The following is a 27344-nucleotide window of genomic DNA, read 5'->3' as shown; positions in this document are numbered from 1 at the left end:
TAAATTGCACTAGTAGGACTAGTTACTTGATAATAACGCCTGTCATTATCACATTCTGGTAGATAAAACAACCATCTCAGCTCTAGTGTGTCCTTATATAAGGGGCTTAGAATTCTCATGATGCTAATGATGCCATCCTGCTTATCAAAGAGACTGTATCCTGAATTAATATGCACAGTTCTGTAATGAGCAGACAGGGCATTAGATATGACCATCTTACTTAATTAGTATCTAGAGTACCCTTCTCATTATTTTATTGTTTAGACTGAGTTTAAAAGAATAAGCTTTGTGTATTTTGCTTTCCTCCAGTATTATACTGTGAGCACCTGTTTACAGATTATTGCTTTGGATGGGTTACTTTTAAAAATGGTTAGTTTATTTTAATTTTTTTCTTAAAGGATGACTCTAATAAATTTTATAGGTTCTTTGCTGCTGTTTCTATAGATATATTATTTTTTAATTTTTATTTTTAAATTTTTATCAAGTTTTAATAAATTTATTTTTATTTTTTTAATTTTTATTATGTTTTTATTTTTATTAAGCTAGTTTTAGCCATCAATATTCAGGATTTTTTGTTACTGTTATTATTATTTTACTTTTTTTTTTTAAACCAACTTCTGTTCATTTTGGACTGTCTTGTTTGTTCAAATTTGGTATTCCTTTACCCCCTTTCTTTATTAATGTATTTTTTGTTCCAGTCCTGAATTCCTTTTATCTTTTTCATTTTTCTTGTGCGGTTTTCATTATAAGTTGGAGTTCATTGAATAGTGATAGAAGATCATGGTTATTGAAGCGGTGAAAACCCTTCGATTTCATCTAATCTAGTTGGCACATATTATGAGTGGGAGCCAGAGACCAGAGAAGTTATGTGACTTCTAACTCTAAATTCTGAAAGCTTTCTCATTACCCTGTGTTTCATTTTTATATAAGAATTCTAAGAGTGTTAATATTTTCCTTGTCAAAAAAATACAGATATAATCCTAACTGGAAATTAGTTTTAATATTTTTAACGATCCTGTTTGTTGATATAGTGAAGACTTAGAGTAAAATGTAACATAATTTAATTCCTTCTTATAGGATCAGATGACAACAATCTGAATTCCATCTTTTATGAGCATTTAACCAGATCCCTACAACACAGTCTCTGTGGTGATTTGCTCCTAGGACGATGGGGAAATTACAGTACAGGCGACTGTTTCATTCTTGCCTCTGACTACCTCAATGCATTAGTACACCTTATAGAGATAGGCAATGGGTTGGTCACTTTCCAGTTGCGGGGACTTGAATTCAGAGGTAAGATACTCACCTTTAATTTCTGCAGTGTATTCCTGTCACATCTGAATTTTATTTGTTTACATCTCAAATTAAAAATTAACATAAAGTTAGATCCTTTGGAATTGTGGAATGAGAAGTGTTGTTAAAAGAACAATTAGGGGGCACCTGGGTGGCTCAGTGGGTTAAGCCGCTGCCTTCGGCTCAGGTCATGATCTCGCGTCCCGGGATCGAGTCCCGCATCAGGCTCTCTGCTCGGCAGGGAGCCTGCTTCCTCCTCTCTCTCTCTCTGCCTGCCTCTCTGCCTACTTGTGATCTCTGTCTGTCAAATAAATAAATAAAATCTTTAAAAAAAAAAAAAAAAAAAAAAAAGAACAATTAGGTTTTTCCCCAAATTTCACATTCAGAGAAAAATGGTTTTTGTGTTATGCTAAAATAAGTGAAGGTAGTATCATTCTTGTGTAAATCACTGTTTCCCTTGCAGTGTTTAATTTTTGTTGTTTCGTGCTTTCTCTCTTGCCATTCTCTTTGTGAGAAGTTGCATGTCTTTGTTGGACGGCTGGAGCGTAGAGTGCTGTGTTTGTATGTAGCTAACCAAGTACTTTTAGGTATACACCATGCCTTTGTTTTGGACACATTTTGGTATTGAAGTGAAGTTCCCATAACATTAAAATCACAGTTTTCAAGTGAACAAGTCAGTGGCATTTAGTGCATTCACAGTGTTCGACAGCTGTGAGTATAGGCAGTTGGTTAGGTCCTAACAGGATGCCTCGAAGTCAGGCAAGAGGAAGCCAGGGCCAGCTTCTGGGAAGGCCAGAGGCCTGTCCTGACAATACTGCAAAGTGAAGAAGCCACAGAAGCCAGTTCAAACCAGATAAGCCCAAGATGGCTCATAAAATAGGCCAGCTAGAGGATCAAATTAGACTTATACCGTATAGCTTTATTTTTCTCACTGGTGTTGAATCAGAAGGTTTGGACCTTTGTTAAGTGATGTCTTTGTTAATGGAGCAAGTGCATTTCTAAAATTGACTGGAGGGGCACCTGGATGGCTCAGTTGGTTAAGCATCTGCCTTTGTCTCGGGTCATGATTCTAGGGTCCTGGGATCAAGCCCCACATCAGGCTCCTTGCTCAATAGGGAGGCTGCTTCTCCCTCTCCCGCTCCCCCTGCTTGTGCACCCTCTCTCTCTTTGTCAAGTAAATCTTTAAATAAATAAATAAAATAAAATAAAATTGACTGGAAATAAGATCATACTTGTGTGACACTCCGATTAAGGCAGTAAATGTTGGTGTTTGTTATTCATTTGTGATGTTTGTCATCCAGTCTCTCTCTCAAAATGTCCTGTCCTCGCTTTATGGTTTGTTTCTGCTTCTCCACGAGAGCCCAGGACCTTAATTCCATCTCTCTATAGAGTCTTACCTAATGTTCAGTTGTAATCCAACCGGACTCATCCAAAAGTCGGCACCCCCTCACCTCACCACTGTACCTACTACTGCCATGACTTTAACTTCTTTTTAAAGTGTCGGTACCTGGAGATTTTACCTTTGTTTTTTAACTTTTTTTTTTTTTTTAAACATATTTGTCTGGGGAAGCTGTTGTATCTAGCATTTCTGTCTGTGTGAATTGGAAAAGGGTCCTTCTTAGGATGTGCTCATTTTATTGTATTGGTCAGAAATCCAAATTCTCACTCTCCCAACTTTCAGTCTCTGGTACTGAGTAGATTCAAATAAAGTTTTGGATAAATTTTTTGCCATTCAAACTCTGTTTGCCAAACAAAACTCAAACTGATTTGGGAACCCAGTACATCTTACTGTCTGAATTTATGGTGGATTTGGATAGCAGTGGGTATCTATAAGTCTTCACTCAGGCATAGTGATTTTTTTTTTTGAGGCAAATTTGATCATGTCGCTTTCATGCTTAAAACTGTCCATGAAGCTTTCCATTGCACTTAAATAGAATTCAGACTCCTGAACACGCTCTCCCAACACTGTGATCCGTCTTTGCCAGTCTCTGCAGCTCCATTTCATACCTTCATCCTCACTCGCCTTCCTTCAGGGTCTTAACTGTGCAAAATTCTTTACTGAGGACTTCCGACTGCCTTTCCCTTTGCCTAGAAAGTACCAGCCATCTCCCTTCGTCCCACCAGTCTTCCATCTGGCTAATTCCTTAATTATCTTTAAGCTTTAGTCTAAATACCACTTTCTCAGAGAAGCCTTCTCTAACCACATGATTATCTCTCAGATTGCCATTTTTACCTCTTTAGCACTTAGCATAAGTATAATTTCATAATTTCATATTTATTTGTGTTTGTTTAAAGTTTATTTCTTCTTGAGCCCAGGGGTTGGCAAACTTTTTCTTAAAGAGCCAGATGGTAAATAGTGTAGGCTTTTGGAGGCATGCACGTTTTCTGTTGCATATTTTTCTTTGATTTTTGTTGTTTTTGTTGTTGTTAACAATATTTTAAAAAGAAAAACAATCTGAGGGTTTTGAAGTGGCCGGGGGGTGGGAGGTCAGGGTACCAGGTGGTGGGTATTGGAGAGGGCACGGATTGCATGGGGCACTGGGTGTGGTGCAAAAATAATGAATACGGTTATGCTGAAAATAAATAAATTAATAAAATAAAATATATAAGAACCATTCTTAGCTTGGATTTGGCCTAAGGCTATGTTTTGCAAACCTTTGCTTTAGATTATAAGTTGCTCAAGGGCGGGAATCCTTTCTGCTTCATTCATTAACACTGTATCTAGTTGCTGCTTTATCAGTTAGCATATAATACATAATTAGTTTATTTTGTAGAATGATTAAATGATATAAGTATATAGCTGTTTCTCCTTTCTCTGCATTCCAGAATTCTTGTGAGATATGATTATATTCTTGGTCAGATCTTAAAATTGTTGGTTATTTACTTTCCTTCAGAGTTATTCCCTGTCCCGTCTACCTCTTGCCTCTCAAAATATTACTCGAGAGTGTCAGTATGTTGCCAGATAGATATTTGGATCTCCTGAAGCATTTTAATATATTTTCTGGGGTATTCTCCACTAAGCCAATTTAATTCATTCATTTTATTGCATCTTGTAGTGGTTGCTAAGTGCTATATGACATTTAGCTAAACAAATTTCTTCATCAGTTTCCTGTATGTCTTGGTTTTAAATCCCTTTATTTTCAGTTAGTTTCCATTTTTATATTACCGATACCCTCATATTCTTTTCTATGTAAATTTTATGTCATAGATTTAATTATCAATCATTTTTTGTCTATCAAAAATTTAGTGTACCTTCTACAGTGCTAACTTTCTGTTTGTAAATGTTACTTCAACCATTTACAGTTATCCAGGTCAAACTTTATAGGTCAAAAATGTATTATGCTGATTGAATTCATCTCAGTTTTTACTCAAATTACTTTTAATATATCTAGTTTTCATAACTGCTAGCTTTAGTTTTACTGATAATAGTCACTATGAAGTGACTGAAAGACTTAGCTAATCTGGGAAACAGTTGGTAAATAATTCTTACAGATATTCTAGAATCCCTTTCCAAGTCTCAGAGTTCTTTTTTCAGTTGCCAATATTAACTCCTATGCTTATCTTTGACTTGAAATATTTCCTAAGCACAATTTATTGCTAGGACATGTTGGGGTAGAAAATATTCTTGGGATTTGTATGGTAGAGTAAAAACGTCGCACTTTAGTTAGTTACTCTGTTCACTCTATCCTGCTGCTCTGAACAGGGATCTCAGTCTGTCTTCTGCGAAAAGGTCAATCTCCAAGTTCCCTCTTGCCACATATCTTTTCTGTGTACTCTTAAAGTCATCTGCACAAAAACAGCTCTCATTATGTCATCTCCTTTACTTAAAAACCTTTGACTGACCTTCCAGCAAGATGACAAAATGAATAAAATGAAGTAATAACACAGAAAATCTCAGGAACACACCCAGCTTCGGGCCACAGTTTTAAAATCCCAGCCTCGGGATGTTTCTTCTAGAAACCGAATAATTTGTTTGCCCTCTCTAGCCTATTGCAGCGCATGGATAAAGAAGGAACATTTCTCCAGGCTTTTTACAAAGCCACTGTAATACTGATTGCAAAATATGACTAAACTGGCAAAAAAATAAGTGTAGTTTAACTCCCATGAGAGCCTGGATGCAAAAATCCTCAGAACCCGAATAAGCGTACGTTAGCAGCAGCCCTTTTTTTTTTTTTTAAATACCTACCTCTCAATAGTTGAGCCATTTTCATTTCTTTTTTTTTTTAATTAATATTAGCAAACTGATAGAATTCAGGAAAAAAGCAAAATATGATCCTCTCAGAAGATACCAGCAGACATTTGATTGAATTTCATTTCCATTATTGGTTTGAAAAATACTTTATAAAATTGCACATATCCTTATTCTGGGAGAAAAAAGTTTGTGTATATAGATCTGTAGTCCCACTCATGTGTAATGATCAATTGCAGCGGGCATTCCTGTTGACGTGAGGTTTAAGCCAGGGTTTTTCTTTCCATCACTGGGTGACATTGTTCCGGACGTGCTTGGCAATGTAATCGAACAAGAAATGAAACGAGAGAGTTGTAGAGAAGTAGAGAGTTAAACAGCACAGCTCATACCTCTTCTGCCTCTATCTTTTATAGCACCACCACCAGTTGCGGCTAGTTTTCATGGCATCTGTTTCTCTCAGAGCAGTGTTTTTCAGGGGCACATGGGTGGCTCGGTCAGTTAAGCCTCTGCCTTCAGCTCAGGTCACGATCCCAGGGTCTTGGGATCAAGTCCTACATCGGGCTCCCTGCTGAGTGGGGAGCCTGCTTCTCCCTCTGTCTGCCCTATCCCCCACGAGTATTCTCCCCCTCTCAAATAAATAAATAAAATCTTTAAAATAAAAAAAGCAGTGTTTTTCAAACATGGATGGTGCATATATTCTCTTTAAAGGAAAAAAAATTATGAAGTCCACATAAGTTATTATATAACCGAAATAATGTGCTTTTATAAAATTAAGTGTAATCCCCTTGTAGTCCTTACAGAATTTAAGGAATTTGCTGTTTATGTGGAAGCAAGGCCACAGAACAAAATAAAAATGAACATTAATGTGACAGATGATATTTTACTGGCACTAGATTGCTGTGGGTATAATTCTGTATTTATTCTGATTTTTTATTTTTTTTTTAAGATTTTATTTATTTATTCGACAGAGAGAGATTACAAGTAGGCAGAGAGGCAGGCAGAGAGAGAGGAGGAAGCAGGCTCCCTGCTGAGCAGAGAGCCCGATGTGGGACTCGATCCCAGGACCCTGAGATCATGACCTGAGCCGAAGGCAGCGGCTTAACCCACTGAGCCACCCAGGCGCCCCTGATTTTGTATTTTTACTTCAGTAACAGTAATGCAGGGAATGTCTAATATCTTATATAAAAGAATGTAATTTCAAAGGATTGTTTCCTAGTGTTGAATAATCAGAGTTCATGGCTAATTGAAACTTTATCAGCAGGTAAGCTTCAAATGCCAATCATGTAATTTTATCCAATTACTGTTGGAATTGGCCACAGAAAAAGTAATTATGAATTTAAAATAAAATTATCATGAACCATTACAGTTCATATATCCATATATATGGGAGCACCTGGGTGGCTCAGGTCACGATCCCAGGGTCCTGGGTTTGACCCCTGGGTTTTTGTTTTTTTTGTTTTTGTTTTTTTTTTTAAAGATTTTATTTATTTATTTGACAGAGAGAAATCACAAGTAGATGGAGAGGCAGGCAGAGAGAGAGGGAAGCAGGCACTCCGCTGAGCAGAGAGCCCGATGCGGGACTCGATCCCAGGACTCTGAGATCATGACCTGAGCCGAAGGCAGCGGCTTAACCCACTGAGCCACCCAGGCGCCCTGACCCCTGGGTTTGACCTCAGCAGGGAGCCTGCTTCTTCCTTTCCCACTCCCTCTGCTTGTGTTCCCTCTCTCACTGTGTCTTTCTCTGTCAAATAAATACATAAAATCTTTAAAAAAAAAAAAACCAAATACGTGAATGTAATATTTCTTCTTGCCACATGGACATGGTGCTGGTAAACGGAGCTCCCATTCTTTCGGTTCTGCATGTCTGTCTCTGTTGTGTGCCCTGCAGTGATTCATTTCTAAATCCATTCTTCCCTTACTGAATTAACTCAAACCGTCATGTGATGTCCCTTTACTCATTGGCCTTCACGTGATAGGACTGCATTTGAAAGCCCAGGTTTGAAAAGTTTGGGATCAGTGAGTGAAAATAAAGGAGGTAACTGCGCAGGTTTTCAGAAGCTGGAATGTGCTAATGCATGTCGTGATTCTGCGGGACGTGAATATATAATATGCCTGGTGTCGAGCTTCCTGCTGTTGGTTAGTGAACGTTCCAAGGCAGATCGCTCCCATACTTTCAGTTACTATAAAAGGTGTGTTGTTGTTGTTTTTTCCCTAAATTTCTGGTGTCTTTGGAGCATTCATGTTCTACTGCATGTGATTTTTTTCTCCATTGTATGCAGTGATCTCTCTCTCTGTCACTCTCTCTCTCTAAGGTACTTACTGTCAACAACGGGAAGTGGAGGCCATTACTGAAGGCGTTGAAGAAGATGAAGGATTTTGCTGTTGTGAACCTGGACATATTCCTCATGTGCTTTCATTTAATGCTGCGTTTAGCCAGCGCTGGCTAGCTTGGGAGGTGATCGTCACTAAGTATATTCTGGAGGGTTATAGTATCACTGACAACAGTGCTGCCTCTATGCTCCAAGTCTTTGACCTTCGGAAAGTACTCACCACTTACTATGTCAAGGTAAGGCTGTATGCCCAGTTAGAGCTTTTGATCTTCTTGGAAAAAAACTTTTTAAAAAAATACTTGTGCTTTGCTTCTAAGCAGTGATTTAAATTCTCTAGTATTATTGGGACACCAGGGTGGCTTAGTCAGTTAAGTGTCCAACTCTTGATCTCAGCTCAGGTCTTGATCTCAGGGTTGTGAGTTCTGGCCCTACTTTGGGCTTCATGCCCAGCTGGAGTCTATTGTTTAAAAAAAAAAAAATCTCTAGTATCCATTAAGTCAGTAAAGTATACCTACTATGGTATTGCTGTTTCCTTCTTTAGTGGAACTCATTCCATTTGTTCATGAATAATAACTATGTTTAAACTCATATGTTTAAGGCACTGGGCTAAGGAATATGCATACAGTTCCTTCTGTGTTTTAGAAATAAACAAGAATCAGAAGTTACCTGCCCAGAGTCCTCTAATTAGCAGGTGGAGTTAAGGATTTTAAATCTAGGCTTGTCCAGCTGCTGAGCCCTTGCCGTTAACCATTTCTTGCGCTGCTTTCAATAACCCGAATAAAAGTATTGCAAGATTTGGGAGGTCCCCAAAACCACCCTCGCTTGCAACACCAGCTGCAATTTTGGCATCCCCACAGACTAGTCTCTGGTTTGGTAATTTGCCAGAAGTACTCAAAAAACTCAGCAAAACCATTATACTCATGGTTAGGGTTTATTACAGTGGAAGGATACAGATTAAAATCAGCCAAGGAAATAGGTGTGTAGGGCAGGGGCCAGAGACACCAAGGCATGAGTTTCCACTTGTCTTCTGTCAGTGCAGTTATGCAGGTAATGCCCATTTCTCCCAGTTGTTGTCAACCAAAAAAGTTCACCTGAGCCTGGGTGTGTAGTTTTATTGGAGCGTAGTCACTTACATGTGGTTGACTACCCTGTGACCAGCCTTAGTTCCCAGCTCCTCCAGAGATCATGGCTGTAAGCTCATAGGTGAACAAAGACATTCCAGAGGAGTAGAAGTTCCCTCCCAGGACCCAAGGGCAAAGACCAAACCTTTCTTTGGGCAAGGTTAGTTCATTACTATACAGGTGTTCTGTTTTTGCTAAAGATTTTACAGGATTATAGCAAAACTATGATTTGGAGCTTGCAGGCAAAGCAGTATTTTGAAGAGGAAAATGTATGCTGAATTTTAGTGACCCATATCTGGATTTTCCGTATTTGTGTTACTACCTCTGTGTACCACTTTGCTTGTGCTGACTGGGGTGAATGTTAGTCTTACAATTAGTAGTTGGTTAAACCCAACCTCAGGAAGCTAAATAGATCGAGTTTGCACTATTTATGTGCTATGTGTCTCTGTGTATATGGCATTTTCTGTCTCTGGTTCTAAATAGGTATATTTCTATTGCTTTACTATTATATTTCTATAACTTGACCTAGCTTCACAAGATGTTTTAGTAACTTTCTATGAGAAATGCATCACAGTAAAGTTTTTGTACCTCTCTAAAAATGTCCTCAATTCAAAAGCTCTAAAATCAATTAAAAAAAATTGTTTTGAATTTGTCTTGATGAATTTATGGTTGTGACTTTTTTAAAGTATTAAATTAACTGTTCATCCAGAAAGGCCTGAGGTGTATTTTTTACAGCATTTCTATAATGTATTCTTAGAGTATTGAGCTAGAATAAAATATTTTTTAGTTATACAATCAGTATAAACCATTGGACTTTATTTAATGAAGAATTGGAGTTAATTCAAACTGTAACTTAACCTGGGTTTGTTGTTGTTGTTGTTGTTGCTGTTTTAATCTTTCCCCATTAGGGTATCATTTATTATGTTACAACTTCTTCTAAACTGGAGGAGTGGCTCGCCAATGAGACAATGCAGGAAGGACTACGTCTGTGTGCAGATCGAAATTATGTTGATGTGGACCCAACATTTAACCCAAACATCGATGAAGACTATGACCATCGACTGGCTGGCATATCCAGAGAGAGTTTTTGTGTGATTTACCTCAACTGGATAGAGTACTGCTCTTCCCGAAGAGCAAAGGTAGAGCTCATGTACTTCATTTGTAACTGTTTGAGTCCTTTTTTTGGAGATGGAAAGAATACCCCCATTTGTTATTAAGAGGTCAGTTTTTCCAGACCTCCTTCTTTCTGACCATCTGGATAAGAAAACCTTCAGTTGTTTAAAAAAAAAATTGAGAGGTTGAGGGGAAGCAGTATTTCACAGATACGAATTTGATTTTCTTCACTCTGGTAATCGTCACGAGTAGGCTAACACAGCTGTCGCTAATAACCTGTTTGCCAGGTTATGTCCCGAAACAACTAATTAATAGAAAGAATATTGTATTTTCAGGACAGGACATTATCAGGAATGATGTATGCAAGTAAGTACTTTGAGATGTTTTGCTAAGATCCTAATAATTTATAAAAGTCAGGATTTTTTAAAAAGTGTGTCCCAATATTATAAAGCATTAGATTTTATTTAAAGGTTTCAGAGGAACACCTCATATATACTCATACTTCATTTTACACTGATTTGTTAAGTTTTGTCTCATTAGAACTATTTAAAGACCTAGAACTTATATATTAGTTGAGTTCTTCGTCCTCTAATTTATTAGCTATTCCGATTTGTTAAATACCTTTATGTCTTTCTGATAATGAGTGTTCTTTGTTTTTTCAAGCCACTGGATGTAGACAAAGATTCATCCCTAGTGACACTTTGTTATGGACTTTGTGTGCTGGGACGGAGAGCTCTGGGGACCGCATCCCACCATATGTCCAGGTAAGGAAGGCATTCCTGTTTTCAGGAAGAGAGTAGGAGAAGCTGTATAACATAAATCTGAATTAGCCTTTCATGGAAGCATTCTATGCTAATTTGTTGCAGAACTCTCTTCTGATACTGTTTTTTTATATTTTTGCTGACATAATTGAGTTCTCCCTGGTGGTTAATGGCTGGCTTTTAAAATTCACACATGTGTGGGTGACTACTGATAATGAGAGTTTCATGGATTTAAGACATTTTAAAAATAATCGCCCGTAAAGTTTGATTGGTCTTCTCCCATTTTACATCTGTGTTTCTAATTGAGTTACTTCTTCTTGTTTTTCCATATTTCCTTGTAATTTTTTTTGATCCAGAGCATTTATGCTCTTAATATAGTTAACTTAGTACATTAGATTTTTTGGGAGTATAAATATAAGCTGAATTTCTTGTCATAAGCGTCTGAATGAATTAGAACTAAGCAATATTACATATTTTAAATTTCTTTTGTGATTACTACATGTTTTCCATTTGACCCTCTGTAAGCTTTTGTGGCTTATACACTCTTTGTCTGTTGTTTATTTTCATGGACTTACTCGTATAGTGGTTCGTAAACAAGGATCCCAGGTCAAAGGGCCCCTGTCCCTTGTGAGTCTGATTCAGGGGTTCTGATATTAGTATAGTCATTGGACTCTGTATTTGCAAAACACTCCCAGATGATTCTGATGCTCAACCACATGTAAGAATCAGTGTAATGGAAGTTCTTTGTCACAATACGTAAACCTTTATCTCCAATCCTAACAGTAATTTAGAGTCATTCCTCTATGGATTGCATGCCCTATTTAAGGGAGATTTCCGTATTTCTTCAATTCGAGATGAATGGATCTTTGCTGACATGGAATTGCTAAGGAAAGTAGTCGTCCCGGGAATCCGCATGTCCATTAAACTTCATCAGGTAAGAAGAGGAGAATTATAATGCATTACTGGTGTTTAATGGCACTTCTTCATTTGACTTCCAAATTATGTTTCTTAAGAACCTTTTGAGAAATGCTGTAATTTGAAACACGGGAAAACATGATTTATGACAAGATACTAGATCTTAGAAGCCTCAACCTGTGTTTCTAAGGGTAAATTTGAATATTAATATTGGAGAGTAACTGATCTGGATATGAAATTGAGGAAAACTGTCGGCAGTGACAAACTAGGAATAAAGCTCTCAGGCCCTTATTTTGACCTCACATTTCACATAATTGTGATTCAAGCCTCTTCTGTAGGCAAATGTTAGCTAACTCCCAATGCATTGTGGTAACATTTCAGGAGGGTTAAAGTGCTGCTGTTTCATGTATCATGTTATATAGAATAATAGATGATTAGGACAGATTTAGCCTTACTTAAATAATCCTAGTAGGGTAATAAAATGCAGACCCAAAATACATATCCAAGCCCTGGATTATTTCAAAACTATATTAGGAAATTAAGTACCAGTATGAGCTACTCTAGTCATTCCACGTAATAGTAGTCATCAGATCTGATGACAGAGACCACATGATAAGCCTCATTAAAATGCATCAGCTGGGCACCTGGGTGGCTCAGTGGGTTAAACCTCTGCCTTCGGCTCAGGTCATGATCTCAGGGTCCTGAGATCGAGTCCCATATCAGGCTCTCTGCTCGGCAGGGAGCCTGCTTCCTCCTCTTTCTCTCTCTGCCGGCCTCTCTGCCTACTTATGATCTCTCTCTGTCAAATAAATAAATAAAATCTTAAAATAAAATAAAATAAAATAAAATGCATCGACTCTACTCAGATCTGTTTGAATCCTTTCCCCCCCAAGTAAAGGGTGAATTACTCCTCAAGTGATTTTACTATGATCTGAACTGTTAGAATAAAGTCAATTTCCCGTGTTATTTAGGAGATTACTGAGAAGGGATATATTATCTGACAGTCTCTGTGGAAAATGGAATACTCTTTTGAGGATCATTGAGAAAATACACATTTGGGAACAATTAAGAGTTGTCTGTCTTCAGACGAGCTTTACAGTTTTGAGCCAAGTCAATGTGTTTAAATGAAAAAGATAATGACTTTAGATTAAAATGTTTTTAAAACTTCAGAATTTCTCAAAAGGCACTGATTAATAATATATCTGTATGTAAGAAATACTCTTTTATACAGCATGGTTATCTAACACCTCTAGAGCGACATCTTCAGTCAGTTCTAAACATTATAACAGGTATTTTCTCTCCATTAGTCAGAGAAGAAACTGAGGCACAGGGAATTTTTGGATACCTTAGGTCTTTGCCGGTCTCTCCTTACAGGTGCTCTTCCCTATTGCTGTCAGGTCCATTTTCTTACATGTTCTTTTGGCTGTGGCATTATTGTCTGTGACAGGGTCTCTCTACCTTACATTTGGCCCAACACACGTGGGCTACACACTACAGCTTACTTTCAGTAGCCATGACTGACAACAACCGTGACAGACCATGGGGGTAAGGAGTTGGAATCAGGAACCGGGGAGCCACAGAGGGTTGGTGGCGGGGGGAAGATAGAGAACACAAATGCAGCCAGGAAAAGTCCCATAATTTTGATACACCTTTGAGGAGGGTGAGATCGACCTCTGCAGTAGCCAGAAACAACCACTTAGTGAGCATCATTTTGAGACACATGTTGGGTTGCCCATGAGGGACTCTTAGGCCAAGAAAAGAGAGATCTGTAAATCAGTACTGGGAATCTCCAAAGTTCGTACTCATATATTTACTCATACATTTCATGAGTTATATACTCTTGAAAACCCAACCCACAAAAGTGAACCATAGGCATATATATTAAAAGAAAGATGATTCATACACATTCCTTATAACCCAGCTGTTCCCCTCCTGGATAATTACTTAAGAGAATGTGCCTAGCAGTTTTAGTTGTAATAGACCCATTCTGGAAACAACTCCTGTGTCCATCAATAGATGAACATACTAACTGTGGTATATCTACGTGATAGAATATTACTTAGCCATAAAAAGAAATGAGCTACTGTTAGATACCACATGAATGAATCTCAAACATTATGCACGGCGGGAGAAACCAGACATAAAAAGAGTACATACTGTATGATTTTATTTATATAAGATCTAAAACAAGCCAAACTAGTCTACAGCCACAGAAAGCAGATTAGTGATTCCGTAGGATGTGGAGATTGAATGCCAAAAGACAGGAAGGAATGTTTTGGGGTGATGGAAAAGTTTTAGATCTAGATTGTGGCGGGGATTACGTTGGTGTGCGTATTTGTCAAAATGCATCTAACTGCACACGTAAAATGGTGTAATTTTTTGTATGTAAAGAAAATGATTTGTTCCCAGAAAGCTAGAAATACAAAATTTCTCTTAACTCTTGCCTCTCAGACAGTCCTTGATAATGTGTGTTTAGCACACTTTGTAGGTGTTTTTAATTTTTGTTTTTTCCTTTACCATTTAAAAAAATTTTTTAATTCTCCAATTGACTGTATTATGTTTTTACTTTATAAATAAAAATGGTCATAATCTGTGTGATATTTAATAATTGTAGTGTTGTACAGCACATTAGTGCTAGCATATACATAATACCAGAGAAAATGATTTTCATCCCAGTTTGGCAGGTGAAGACTCAACTCAGAGAAATTAAGCAAATTGCCTTTTTCACATGTTCTCCTGTTCTTATCCTCTATTTAATCATTTTGTAAAACATAAAACACTTTACATCCTTATTTGTTCTACCTTTTTCATTAGTCTCTTTGATGATTACATGGTTGTTGGAACTAAAACTAATCAAAGTCCATTTTGGCTTATAAGTGATACATGAAAAAATATTACAATGTATGGTTGAGGACAGGAATCATTTTTTACTGATATTTATATCTTCGTTGCTTAGCACGAGGGTTGGTTGCCCGTGAATGTAAAATGAATGCGTTTCGTTTTTCACAAATATATACTGTGCTTTGGCTTTTAACTTTTCAGATATATTTTTAAAATGACTTTGAAAACTTTTCCCCAAACTGGAAACATTTTCTCTTTGTATTTGAAAAATAATGAAAAACGTTAAAAAGTGAGCGTGCCCCAAGAATAAGTATTCCCATCACCCTGTACCATTGTATGGCCCTTCCAGGAAGCAGTCACTGCCAATAATTTGATGCATATCTTTTTTGATTTTCCTGAGTTCATAGACATTTCCATCTATATATACAGATATTTTCCTTTGTGCTACATAAAGTGATCTGTAACGTGCTCCTCCCCCATATTTAATATAACTTGGATGCTTTCTACATTTTTAATGTAGAAATCTAATCTATAGTTTTCCAGAATATAATTCTTAACTGCAGTTATTCAGCCATTTCCCTATTCATGAGCATTCTACTTGTTTCAAATACTTCACCTCTAAAACAACTCATCCAACCATCTTAAGCCCAGTGAAAAGAAATAATTGAGCAAGATTTATCATACTCCATTTTGGCATGTCTAATAATTTCCAACTTTGTCCATTTTATTAAGACTGTAACTATTGCCTATGTCTGCACTTTTTTTTCCCCCCAAAAAAATTGTACGAAGACTACTATACAAAGATAGAATTCCTTCCCTAAAAGGAACTGTTTGCTAAAGGAGAGCCCGTCATACGATATCTAGCTCTCTGCTGAAGGCGAGCTCGGTATTTCAAAGGAAGGTCGGGAGGGCTGGTGTCTGATGTCCAGAGGTGTCATAAGCGCTAGCTTAGGCCACACACTTTAGAAGCAGAGTCAGAGCCCAGGATCCCTGGGCCAGAGACTGCAAGTGTCCTCAGGTGAATTTGTAAGGAAGAGGGAAGGAGCTAAGCGAAGCTGTTTCAGCTGAATTCTGGCTTCTCCTGGATTTAGAGGGGGTTCTGGAGTGTCCGTGTCACCAGCAGTTATATGAAGGACCTTCGCCCCCTTCACAACCAGGTGGGGGAATAACCCTCCCCTGGCATTTCCTGCCGAGGCAGCCCCATCAGTTGAAGGCAGTTCTAAGAGGAGGGAGTAACAGAGGGAAGTGCACCAGCCCAACAGCAGAAATCTGGGTAAGGTATAAGGGAGATGCTCCACAACCTGCCTAAAAGCTAGTTTTGTAGTTTTGTTTTGTTTTGTTTTCAGTATTTTCTAACTAGACCCTAAGTTCCTTGAGAACAGTGCTTGTATCTGTCTCACTCACTGGCCTTTCTCCAGTGTCTAGCACAGCGCTGCCTGGCAACGTCACAGAAACTCAGTTCCCCAGAGAGACTTTAGGCTATAATCACCTTTGTGCTCTTCACTCATCTGTGCTTCTCCTGTAGGATGTCTTGCCTGGAGCTCTCTCCCTTTCCGGCACAGTGCCCATCTCCGTCCACGGAAATTGTCTTCATTCTTGTAGATTCAGTTCAAAACCACCTGCACTGTGTAACTTTCCCTAATCACATCAGCTGGGCTTACAGATTTTTCATTTAACGTTTGTAATCACACACTTTTTAAAATCAGAATGGTAAATTCTCTTTGAAGATGGGTTTAAGTCCTGGCTTAATCATTTACTAACTTTCTAAACCTAGGAAGCAGCGAAGATTCTTTGAGCTTCAGATTTGATATTTGCAAAGCCGGTTATTACATACTTAATCTGCTTGGCAAGGTTGTTAAGAGTTGCTGGGGTGGGTTGGGGGTGTTGCCTGAATTTTTTACATTCTGAAGCATTATTCACATACATAAGTGAATACTTTTTCTATTCTCGTATAGGCCAGCCCCCCGATGTGGAGGTGCATCGTTGGGGAGCTTGCCTTCTTGTACTTACCCATCTCCCCTCAGATACCATACACAGACTGGTCACTTGGCTTGAGTGGAAATGAGTGACTTTACTTGGGTGTAAAAATTTATCAACCTCCCAACTATGAATTGCTACAATTATATACTCTTCATTTCAGAACTTTGAGTTTGTCTTAAGGTTATTTGGGTATATGTCCTGCATCCCCTGTTAACTTGCAGGTTTCTGAAGGGGGATACATTCCACATAGTCCTTTTTCATCCGTGCTGTCTGCCACAGAATCCCACACAGGAGAGGTATTAAATAACAGCTGTGGAATGCAGGAGTGGTGGTTACCTAGACCAGGAGATTTCTCAGGGAAGACTTGACTAGCTTCTTTAGGACTGGGGCCCTTAATCTCCTTATCTTAACTAGAAGAGATAAAATGCATATTTATTGGGATCATTCTAGAGATGTGGCTGTGTGTGAAAAATGCCTCATTAAAAAGGAACACAACTTAGGGGACTTTTATATTGTTTAGCCTTCCTTAACTGATACCAGTGAGATAGTCCTTTATGAGAAAAAAATATGTATGAATGTAGACATGTAAAACCCCACTTGAACGAGAAAAACAAAGAAAATATATAAAAATTGGAAAAATACTTGTTTATTTAAAACTTAGAAGATAGGGTTGGGTTGAAGTATTTACAAAAGTAAAGAGCTAATTCCTAACCTGCTCAAATTTAAGACACTCTGTCTCCGACAATGATAATATGTGTGGATATGAAATATTCATATTAAACCAGTTTTTCAGAATTTTCATTTAGTAACTGCAGAAGCTTTTATCATTTATCTGGAAGTCCTTCTTTTCCTGTAAAGTATATATTTTTTATTTCTCTGTTTAGGATCATTTCACTTCTCCAGATGAGTATGACGACCCTACTGTGCTCTACGAAGCCATTGTGTCTCATGAAAAGAACCTCGTAATAGCCCATGAAGGGGACCCTGCATGGCGGAGTGCAGTCCTCGCCAACTCTCCCTCCCTTCTTGCTCTGCGGCATGTCATGGATGACGGCACCAATGAATACAAGATCATCATGCTCAATAGACGCTACCTGAGCTTCAGGGTCATTAAGGTTAGTTTTTGTGTCTGAAAAAAAAAAGTTACATAACCTTACCTCAAGTTTAGAAAGGGATTGAAACTTTTTATAGAAGAAAAATGACCATACTACATTAGCATTGATTGTGAGCGCTTAATTTGATTTATTTTGCAATCTATTCTGTCCTCTGAAATTTTTTCATGTGCCATAAAGTCTTAAAATTTTTGCTTATTTCCATTTTGGCAGTCTTTTATCTGTTATATATACACTCCGGGCACTGTCTCTTCTTAAAACATCAACACCATATTGCTAATCTGATTTCCAGGTTTCAAAACAATACCATAGCTTGTACTTTTTTTGGTTTTTGCTTGTCTTTTTTTAAAAATTAGTTTCAGAAGTAGAATTTAGTGATTCATCAGTTGCATAGAACACCCAGTGCTCATTTCATCATGTGGCTTCCTTAATGCCCATCCCCCAATTTCCCCATTGCCCATCTACCTCCCTTTGTTTGTTGCTTTTTTAAACATCTCATGGCTTCAGGAGACATAATTTCTGAAATTTTATTTTAATAGGTTATGATGATTCACTTTTTATCTACTTCATCTAATCAGCCTGCAAGGTCACAAACATCCTTTTAACTCTGAATATTTGTTATTTCTGTTTTCTGTCAAATATATCTGTTATCTCAGTTACAAAACCCAGTGCATTGTTAATTTGGAAAACTTGGTATTTTTACCAGACCAGGGAAAAGAGTTCTGCATGTGACAATGGAAAATTGATGAACTTCTATTCAATCGTGACCAACTTGTATTTGTTTCCTGCTTTTTACAGTTGGCTTTCATGTGTCTTTTGTATCCCTCTGATTTATACTCTTCTGTTTATGTGAATTTCATTCTTGGCCCCTTAACCTAATTCCCGTGTGTTCTGGTTTTCAGGTTAATAAAGAATGCGTCCGAGGTCTTTGGGCAGGACAACAGCAAGAGCTTGTTTTTCTACGTAACCGTAACCCAGAGAGAGGTAGCATCCAGAATGCCAAACAAGCTCTGAGAAACATGATAAACTCATCTTGTGACCAACCTATTGGCTACCCAATCTTTGTCTCACCCCTGACGACTTCTTACTCTGACAGCCATGAACAGCTTAAAGAAATCCTTGGGGGACCTATCAGTTTGGGAAATATCAGAAACTTCATAGTGTCAACCTGGCACAGGTGAGCTGTGGGGTTGCATATTTCAGTGGTGGTTTGCTCTGTCCTTCATCGAGGCAATTCACTTAAGTATCACCTAGAAAGCTTACAGAAAAATACAGATGCCATAGCGCAATATAAACCTATTTTATCAGGAACTTCAGAAAGTCGATCTGAGCAATTTTTATCTTCAGACTCTCACTAGATAAGTCTCATGTCCAACTCTGATTGCACTGATCCAGCATTTGGTAGAATCTTGAATAGTTCTCTTTTCTTTAACTTTTTTGACTCTGTATTGCAACATTAATGACACTAGTAGGATGTGTGGGTCAACAAACAGCAAGTTAGAGAAGAACCTAAGACACTTGAAGTTGCTCACCTTCTGTTTTAGTCCAGGGTGCAGAAGGGCGAGCATGCTGTACTTGCTCAAACTCCTCGGTATGTAACACTGTTGCCATTTTAACAATCAGTCATCGCTCTGATCTCCAATCTGTAGTGTCTTCAAGTATGCACACGAATTTTTTCTCTGCCTTTTGTCTTGTAAATTATGGTGTTCAGTATAGGAACATCATAGTTTGGTGGATGGTGAAGAAATATCACAGAGTATTTTTTCAATTTCTTACTGGCTTTTGTTTAGATCCTTAAATAACGGAACTTAGGAAAAACAGAATGTGGGATTAGGGTGGCAAACTCTCAAGAAGGCATTTTCCTCTAGGCATACTAAAAAAAAAAAAAAAAAGTCTCACATTTTAATATCAGTCTCTATCCAAACAGAAGGAAGAACATAAAGCAGAGTGGTATTCAAAATTTCTTTTAAAAAATTATCTGTTTTGCTGGAATTGCCTTAAAGAGATTGATTTCTCTCTTCCCTCAAGAGAAATGGTAATAGAGATTAAGGTTCCTAGCTGTCCTGGTTTCCGCAGGACTAAGAAGTGTCCTGGGAAGCAGGACTTTCAATGCAAAACTGAGACAGTTGTGGGCAACCCAGGATAGTTGGTCACCCTACATTAAAAAAACAAACAAACAAACAAAAAACACAAAAACCAGGAAAAATGATTGCAGCAGCTTTCTCCCAAGTTTGCTACAGCAGAAATGAGGGGTTTTCAGGGGGTATACACGTCAGAGGCACTGAGCAGACGCTGGCAAGAGTCCTATTTCCACCTTAATGATACAGTTTTGTTATGTGCAGTTCATTACGGCTAAGGAAAGATGAAAAGATTGGGAAAGATTATACACTATATTAAAGTGAAGGTAGATTGGGGAGAATTGAAGTGGCGAGAAGAAGGAGAGGATAGTTCTTAGGCCATTCTTTGAAAATGTAAATGCCTTTTTTTGTTGTTTCTAATATTGATTGCACATTAGTAGCATTAAACATTCAGAATAGCTCGAAGTAGAATAAAACACCTCGCCTGAAGTGATCATGGGATAATGCTGCTTCCTCTGGTGTTTGTTCCTAGGTTAAGGAAAGGCTGTGGAGCCGGCTGTAACAGCGGGGGCAATATTGAAGATTCTGACACTGGAGGCGGACTGTCCTGCACTAGCAACAATGCAGTGAGCGCCAGTGACCCCCACAGCAGTGTGTCCCAGGGAAGCACTGGAAATCCAGGGCAAGGGTCAGGAGCCGGACTCCATCCACCGGTCACATCTTATCCTCCAGCACTAGGTAATGTGAAAACAAAATTATGTATCTAAGTTAGCCTCTTAGTGTGCGTGTATAAAGAGAATGATGTGTTACCAGAGTGCCTGGGTGGCTCAGTCAGTTAGGCATCAGCCTCTTGATTTCAGCTCAGGTCATGATCTCAGGGTGGTGGGATCAAGCCCTGAGACCCATGGGCTCTGCACTGGGCATGAAGCCTGCTTGGGGTTCTCTCTCTCCTTCTCCCTCTGTCCCTCCTCAACCCCTCCCTTACGGGCGTGTGCTCACTTTCTCTCTCTCTCTCTCTCTCTCAAAAAGAAAAAGGAATTCTGTATTACCTACTTGGAAATATGTAAATAGAGTATTTTGCTTGATTTCTGGTTGGACATTATCCTATTTATAGTAATTAAATATATGTATTTGGAATATCATATTTTTTAAAGGTTAATAATATTTAGTATCATCTATTTAACTTCTGTTTCACTGGACAATGGTTTGGTTTCTTCTGAATGTTATAATAAACTTTTTGTAATCGCTATTTTCCTGGGCTAGAGACTTTTAAAATACAATCATTAAGTCAATGTTTATGAGAATATTTAATATTTATGACACATAATACCAAAAATCTTTCCAGCAAGTTTTTGTTTGTTTTTGTTTTGTTTTTTTACCAATTGGTACTCTCCCAGTCATACATCAGAATGCCCATCCTGTAAATTTTCACCAGCTTTCGAGTATTATCATTTCTCATCTCTGCTCCCTACTTGCTTGGAGGAAGGGGTGATCTTTAATTCATTGTTTTAATTTACATGAGTTTATCACCGGTTTCCCTTTTTGAGGTACCTATTAAGTCTCTTGCCTATTACTCTCTTTGGTTATCTTTCTCTTTTTCAAATTTAATTTCAAGTTAACATACAGTGCAGCGCTGGTCAGGAGCAGGGTCCCGTGGTTCATGACCCACATAAAACACCCAGTGCTCATCCCCATAAGTGCCCTCCGTAATGCCCAGCGCCCACTGAGCCCACCCCCCCCCCCACCTCTCTCCATCAACGCTCAGAGTCTGTTATGGTTTGCCTCCCTCTCTGGACTAACCTTATTTTAACTTCCCTTCCCCTGTTCATCTGTTGTTTTTTGAATTCCACATGAGTGAAATAATAGGATATTTGTCTTTCTCTGGCTGACTTATTTTGCTTAGCATAATATCCTCTATCCTCTAGTTCCATGATTATCCTTTTCTTATTTGTATATTCTGTGTTTGAGTTCTTTGTCAGTTTTCTGTACCACAAATATCTCTTCCCATTCTATCCCTGGGCTTTCCATTCTCTTCCTAAGAAGGGTGGTTCCTCTTCTCTTGACAAAAGTCTTTTTAGTTTTCGTGTAGAGCAGTTTACTGATCTTTCCCTTTATGATTAGTACTTTTTGTATCCTAACTTAGGAAAATTATTCCTGTCCCAAGGCATGACAGGTTTCTTTGTTTTGTTTTTACTAATTTACCTTTACCACAAGATCTATAATCCACCTGGTATGCGGTAGGAATCAGATTTACTCTGCTTTCATCCGGCTAGTTGGTTGATCCGGTGCTGTCTTCCCCACTGCTTCACATGAATGAGAAGTCTTAAGACATTCATTGTTTAAACAAAAAAAATCCGATAGCATTGGAATTAAGACTCTAAATAGGTGTATTACCAACATTTTTTATGTTCTTTTGTAACTTCTGAGTGAAAAGCTAGGACTTTGATTGTGCTTTCTTAAATGCTTTTATTTTGATCAGCTCTATTTTCAGATAGAAAGTACATGGAGCAATTTTTTCAATATAGTTAATTATTTCCCAATCTTCATATTACTGTTATAAGTCAGGGAAAAGACAGACCAGAGGAATCATATCAAGCCATTTGAAAAAGGACACAGAAGGACCTGCCATTCCATATCACTGATAATTCTTATTTAGTAGTAACCCCCTAATGGATATGAAAGTTACAGTGTGGAATCACAATCTCTCTACAGACTGTGTAGTTTGTCATTGGGATGGATTGAAAGGACATTAATTCTCTACTTTGAGAAGTAGTAGTTATAGATCCTACCACATACTACCTCCTTAATAAATATTTCTATGGTCGCATTTCCATGAGATGTTTCATTTCTGAAATATTAAAGAGGTATTCTTATTTTTCTGAAGTATATCTGTGGAAGATATTTTAGGATTCACCTCAGTGTTAAATCCTGATATTTGCAGAAATCATGTGTGTCTTGTTTTTGTCCCAGAATTTTAATTTTAAAAAGCATTAGCAAATTAAAATTAGTAATTCAAAAGCACACAAGATAACAGTTCTCAGATATTTATTTCTTTTTGACAACATTAAAAGTTTTAGGTATGGGGCGCCTGGGTGGCACAGTTTGTTAAGCTTCCAACTCTTGGTTTTGGCTCAGGTCATGATCTCAAGGTCAGATCAAGCCCTGCGTTGGGCTCCACATCCCGCTAGGAGTCTGGTGGAGATTCTTTCTCTCCCTCCACCTCTGTCCCTCTCTTAACTTGTGCTTGCGCTCGCTTGTGCACTCTCTTGTTTTCTCTCAAATAAATCTTTTTTAAAAAGTTTTGGGTAGAAATATAAACTTTTTTAAAAGAAATTTTAGGTATAATTTAAATTCAGTGAATTGACCAAGTAATTGGGGGGAAACTCTTGGAAACTATAAGGAAAAATAAACAACCCTGTGTTTGAATCATCACACTTAGAATGAGCTTGTTGTTTGTCCTTCCCTAGGCACTAGCCACAGCTCCCACTCCGTGCAGTCAAGCCTGGTCAGACAGTCCCCCGCTCGCGCCTCAGTGGCCAGCCAGTCCTCTTACTGCTACAGCAGCCGGCACTCGTCCCTCCGGATGTCCGCCACGGGATTTGTGCCTTGTCGGCGCTCTTCCACGAGTCAGATATCGCTTCGAAACTTACCGTCCTCCATCCAGTCCCGCCTCTCCATGGTGAACCAGATGGAACCTTCCGGTCAGAGCGGCATGGCCTGTGTGCAGCACGGCCTGCCTTCGTCCAGCAGCTCCAGCCAGAGCATCCCGGCCTGCAAACATCACACTCTCGTGGGCTTTCTTGGGACAGAGGGAGGTCAGAGCAGTGCCACTGACGCCCAGCCAGGCAACACCTTAAGTCCTGCCAATAATTCACACGCCAAAAGGGGGGAAGTGATTTACAGAGTCCAAGTGAGTAAGCCCGTGGTTCTTGTGCTGTTCGTGTCACTCATTTGTTTTTTGGTTTTTTTTTTTCTCATTTGTTGAATGAAGCATTCTGGTGAGAACACACCTTCGTAATAATTAGTCTGAAGACTAGGACACGTTTGAATGTTGAGAAAAAGTTTCTGCCCGCATAAGAACCAAAATCAAGTAGCATTTCAGTGGTGACTTTTGTCCCTACTCAGCTGCCATCATGTGGCCATTGTGGTACGGTCAGCCAGTAGGCTACAGGGAATTCAGGAGGAGGCCCTTCAGACTGTTTGTTTGTTCAGTTATAGGCAGTGGAGACACGGGGAGTCTATGAAAGAAATTTTGTTCGAGATTTATAGAATTTGTCATCATCGAGAAAAAATTGAACTGGAAATGACCCATATTTATTTGCAATATAGATTGTAGATCCCAGTCAAATTCTGGATGGGATCAACCTGTCCAAAAGGAAGGAGCTGCAGTGGCCTGATGAGGGTATTCGGTTAAAAGCTGGGAGAAACAGCTGGAAAGACTGGAGTCCTCAGGAGGGCATGGAAGGCCATGTAAGTTCTCTCGTGAAGCTGACCCAGCCTCTCACTTTTTTGTAGCCTGACTTGTTGGCATGTGTTTAGCTAATTTATGCTTATGTTATTTTAAATGTACCTTTTCACTAAACAGAATTACTACCCGTAAGTGTGAGTGAATTTTGTGACTGTTTTCCAGGTCTCCGCCCCTCACTGACTGTGTTCTGAATCAATAGGTGATTCACCGATGGGTGCCTTGCAGCAGAGACCCAGGTACTAGATCCCACATCGACAAGACAGTACTGCTGGTCCAGATTGATGATAAATACGTGACTGTGATAGAAACTGGGGTACTAGAACTTGGGGCTGAAGTGTGAGCCAGTGTCGGATAACTACGGTTCTTTGCCCTCTCCGTTCCAAGCCGTTGGAAGAAGAGAGGAGAGCGTGGAAGATGGCTGCAGGTATCCCGTGGCTCCGGGACGGGAGAGACGGGGACGGAGAGCGGGCTTGGTTCTGCGCCTCGCCTTCGTCCTTCGCCCCGACTCCTGTCACTGTCTCCATCCCCAAATAAAGCTGAAATATTTTTTTAAGTTAGCTGCCGAGAAAACATTCTGCATGAAGGATAAAGTTCTGTTAAAAATACATCCTTAAAGAAAGTTTTTTCCTATGTATTGCCTATGCTTTACATCAACAAACTCTTCATTTCTAAACTATGATCTCATATTTTTCTAATTTCTTTGCCAAAAATAATTGCCATGTTTTGTCACAGAACATGAAATCCATTTACCTTGATTTTTAAGAACAGACCAGTGTAGAAACCTTCAGTTTGACATTTAGCCGTCTGAACGTTTAATGTACAGCGAAAGAGACTATGAACAGACATAGATTTATCTTACTCCTTGAGCGCTAAAAACTTTAATGAGAAAACTGCACTAATTTTTTACAACAATGCACTAAAGTCTGAGATTTCTCAGAACGTTTATTTATATATAAAAATAAAATACCATTATTTAAATTGCCTTTGGGATTAAGCCCTTCCCTTTCCCTAAAACATACATAGCAGGAACTGTGCTGCTCCTTTTCTGTTAGAGTCTGTACTTCATGCCAGTCCACTGGGTGTTTCCTTTAAAATGCGCACTAGATCGGAAGACACACTTAGCTTCGCCTTTGGCATTCCCCAGCGATAACAGCGCATCGGTCCTGTGAACACTACTGCCAGCTCCTGTGTCCACATGTCAGATGAGCCCCAGCACTGCGTGTGCCCCAGGCCCTCAGCTTCTCTGCACTGGGGCAAGCTCTGCCGGGTTCTGGGAAGAAAATATTTTTGTTTTTCAAAGACGAAGATGAACATCCAGGAATTTAAAGAAAGAATTGATCGCTTTTCTTTTAAGAGGTATTAGCTCTTGAAGGGACTCATATGCAGTTCAGTTAATCAAGTAAAATTTTTTCAAGCGAAATTCTCCAAATGGTGCAGTTCTGATTGTTATATCCCTCTCTAAATAACCTTGCCTTTTATTTTGCTCCTGTCTTCTTTTTCTATTACTTGAATTTTATTTCCTGTAATTTATAGTATATAGGTGTAATTTGAGATATTTATAACTGTGAAATTGACTTAAGATGTTGTCTCATAAATTTTATTGGTTTTTTTTTTTTTTTTTTAAATCTGTGTATTCAGGGAAATCTATAATTCAGATTTACAATCGGGCTGGGTAGAAACTGAAGTTTAGATTTAATTTCCAACTTTTGGCATTTTTTAGAGCCTCCAAAAAACTTTCCCCTTTCGGGTGAAACTCCAAAGACGACTCTGTGTCTCGTCTGAGCATTTAGGAGCAGCCATCTTTCTACCCTGCTGTGAGTAGGAGGTGAAAAGAAGCAGGTGGAATTGATTTTAATCATACAGTTTAGCGGATCTAGTGCACCCGAAGTTTTCCTTGTTCAGCACATGGCACTAGCCAGATTTCCAGTACACACTGGCCACATGTGCCTGGCAGCTCCCGCATCGGACGGCACAGGCTTCAAGTGTCTTTTGAGGAGGTGACAGGAGAGGGGAGCTGTCTCCCTCCTCGCTCGCTCCCCGCTGTTGCTCCTGAGGTGCAGCCCAACACTTCAGTAGAAGGGAGGAAAACTGAGGAAATCAGTAGCTATAAGAATACACCACCCGACTGCATTTTCATCTGTAAGGCCCTTTTCTAATTAAAAATTTTTGTGGTAATTCAGAACCCAGTGTGCCTCGTGCTGATGTTTCCATACTTCACACTTCGCCAAATTTACTGTTTAAAAACATTTGTTGAGTGATTTCCTGAACCTTTGCACAAAGGGTACCTTTGCTAAATTGACCAATTAAAATGTATTTTCCTGATAACTGTCATGATATTCTGTATTCCGTATTTGCCTTATTTTGGCAAATCTGCAGCACGTCATTAAGGTTCAGGCTGTTATATTTTTTCTTCTGAAACTGACTATATATGATCTGTCTAACTGTCTATGTTTATTTAAGATATTCTCAAAGGAGTTATGATTCCCGCTGCTTGTTCTCTTTCTGAAATGAATATGATCTTTTCGTGGCCATTACCTAAATGGGAAGATAAGTGGAGCCCTTTCAGTCTTAAGTAGAAGATAATTCATTTTCCTACACGGGGGAAAGAAAATCTAAGCTTCAGGTGATTCAGTCAGAAGAGTTAGAATTATTTGTATTCCTAACCTCGTACCCCCAATTTTTAAACACATTGCATACTCTAAAAATGCAAGACCAGATTTTATACAAAACATATATATTGCATCTTGATTTGGGGTAGCACCTATGGACTTCCATCTCAAAGCAAGTCGAATTTTATTATCAGAGATAGCCCTTCAGTGAATTTATCAATTAGGAACCCCTAACAGGAGCCCTGTTCTTATTTTTTTAAGTCTAAAACTGATAGTCTTTTGAAAGTCAAAATACTTTTCTAATAATTATGTCAGAGGAAGCAGTGATCATTGAAGGAAAGGTTCTTAACAATAATTGGACCTGAGTGATTACATACATATATACATGCTTCCATTAAGTAATTGATCGTACTGTCTTATTCTCTCTCCCACCCCACCTTGGAGAACAGTGAGCTGTTTGTCAAGATTCCGCGATTAACTTTCTTCATTTAGTGTGGAAGACTCGAGTATACATACACTAGTGTTTTTAGTTCA

General features: G+C 38.7%; 1 protein-coding gene across 8 annotated transcripts in view; it reads left to right on the top strand.

Annotated features, from left to right (window-relative positions):
• PCNX1 (pecanex 1) overlaps positions 1-25183 on the top strand; it is a 156649-nt gene extending 131466 nt beyond the window's left edge. For 6 of the 8 annotated variants that reach the window (XM_004754809.3, XM_004754804.3, XM_013057454.2 and 3 more), the window contains 11 exons: positions 1078-1293; positions 7795-8048; positions 9842-10072; positions 10710-10810; positions 11591-11741; positions 17428-17658; positions 18558-18832; positions 20266-20471; positions 23201-23643; positions 24063-24203; positions 24401-25183. In XM_004754809.3, the coding sequence (XP_004754866.1) occupies positions 1078-1293; positions 7795-8048; positions 9842-10072; positions 10710-10810; positions 11591-11741; positions 17428-17658; positions 18558-18832; positions 20266-20471; positions 23201-23643; positions 24063-24203; positions 24401-24541 (2390 nt within the window). In that variant the 3' untranslated portion in view covers positions 24542-25183. Of the gene's footprint in view, positions 1-1077; positions 1294-7794; positions 8049-9841; positions 10073-10709; positions 10811-11590; positions 11742-17427; positions 17659-18557; positions 18833-20265; positions 20472-23200; positions 23644-24062; positions 24204-24363 lie in introns of all 8 variants that reach the window. The other 2 variants (XM_013057453.2, XM_045072914.1) reach the window with 2 other exon arrangements.
• The last annotated feature ends 2161 nt before the right edge of the window (positions 25184-27344 follow it).

Source organism: Mustela putorius, unplaced genomic scaffold (assembly GCF_011764305.1).
Source record: "Mustela putorius furo isolate JIRA1106 unplaced genomic scaffold, ASM1176430v1.1 tig00000129_pilon_pilon_pilon, whole genome shotgun sequence".
Classification (NCBI taxonomy): Eukaryota; Metazoa; Chordata; class Mammalia; order Carnivora; family Mustelidae; genus Mustela; species Mustela putorius.
Note: the sequence above shows the minus strand (reverse complement) of the source record. Positions and strands in the feature narration are given on the sequence as shown.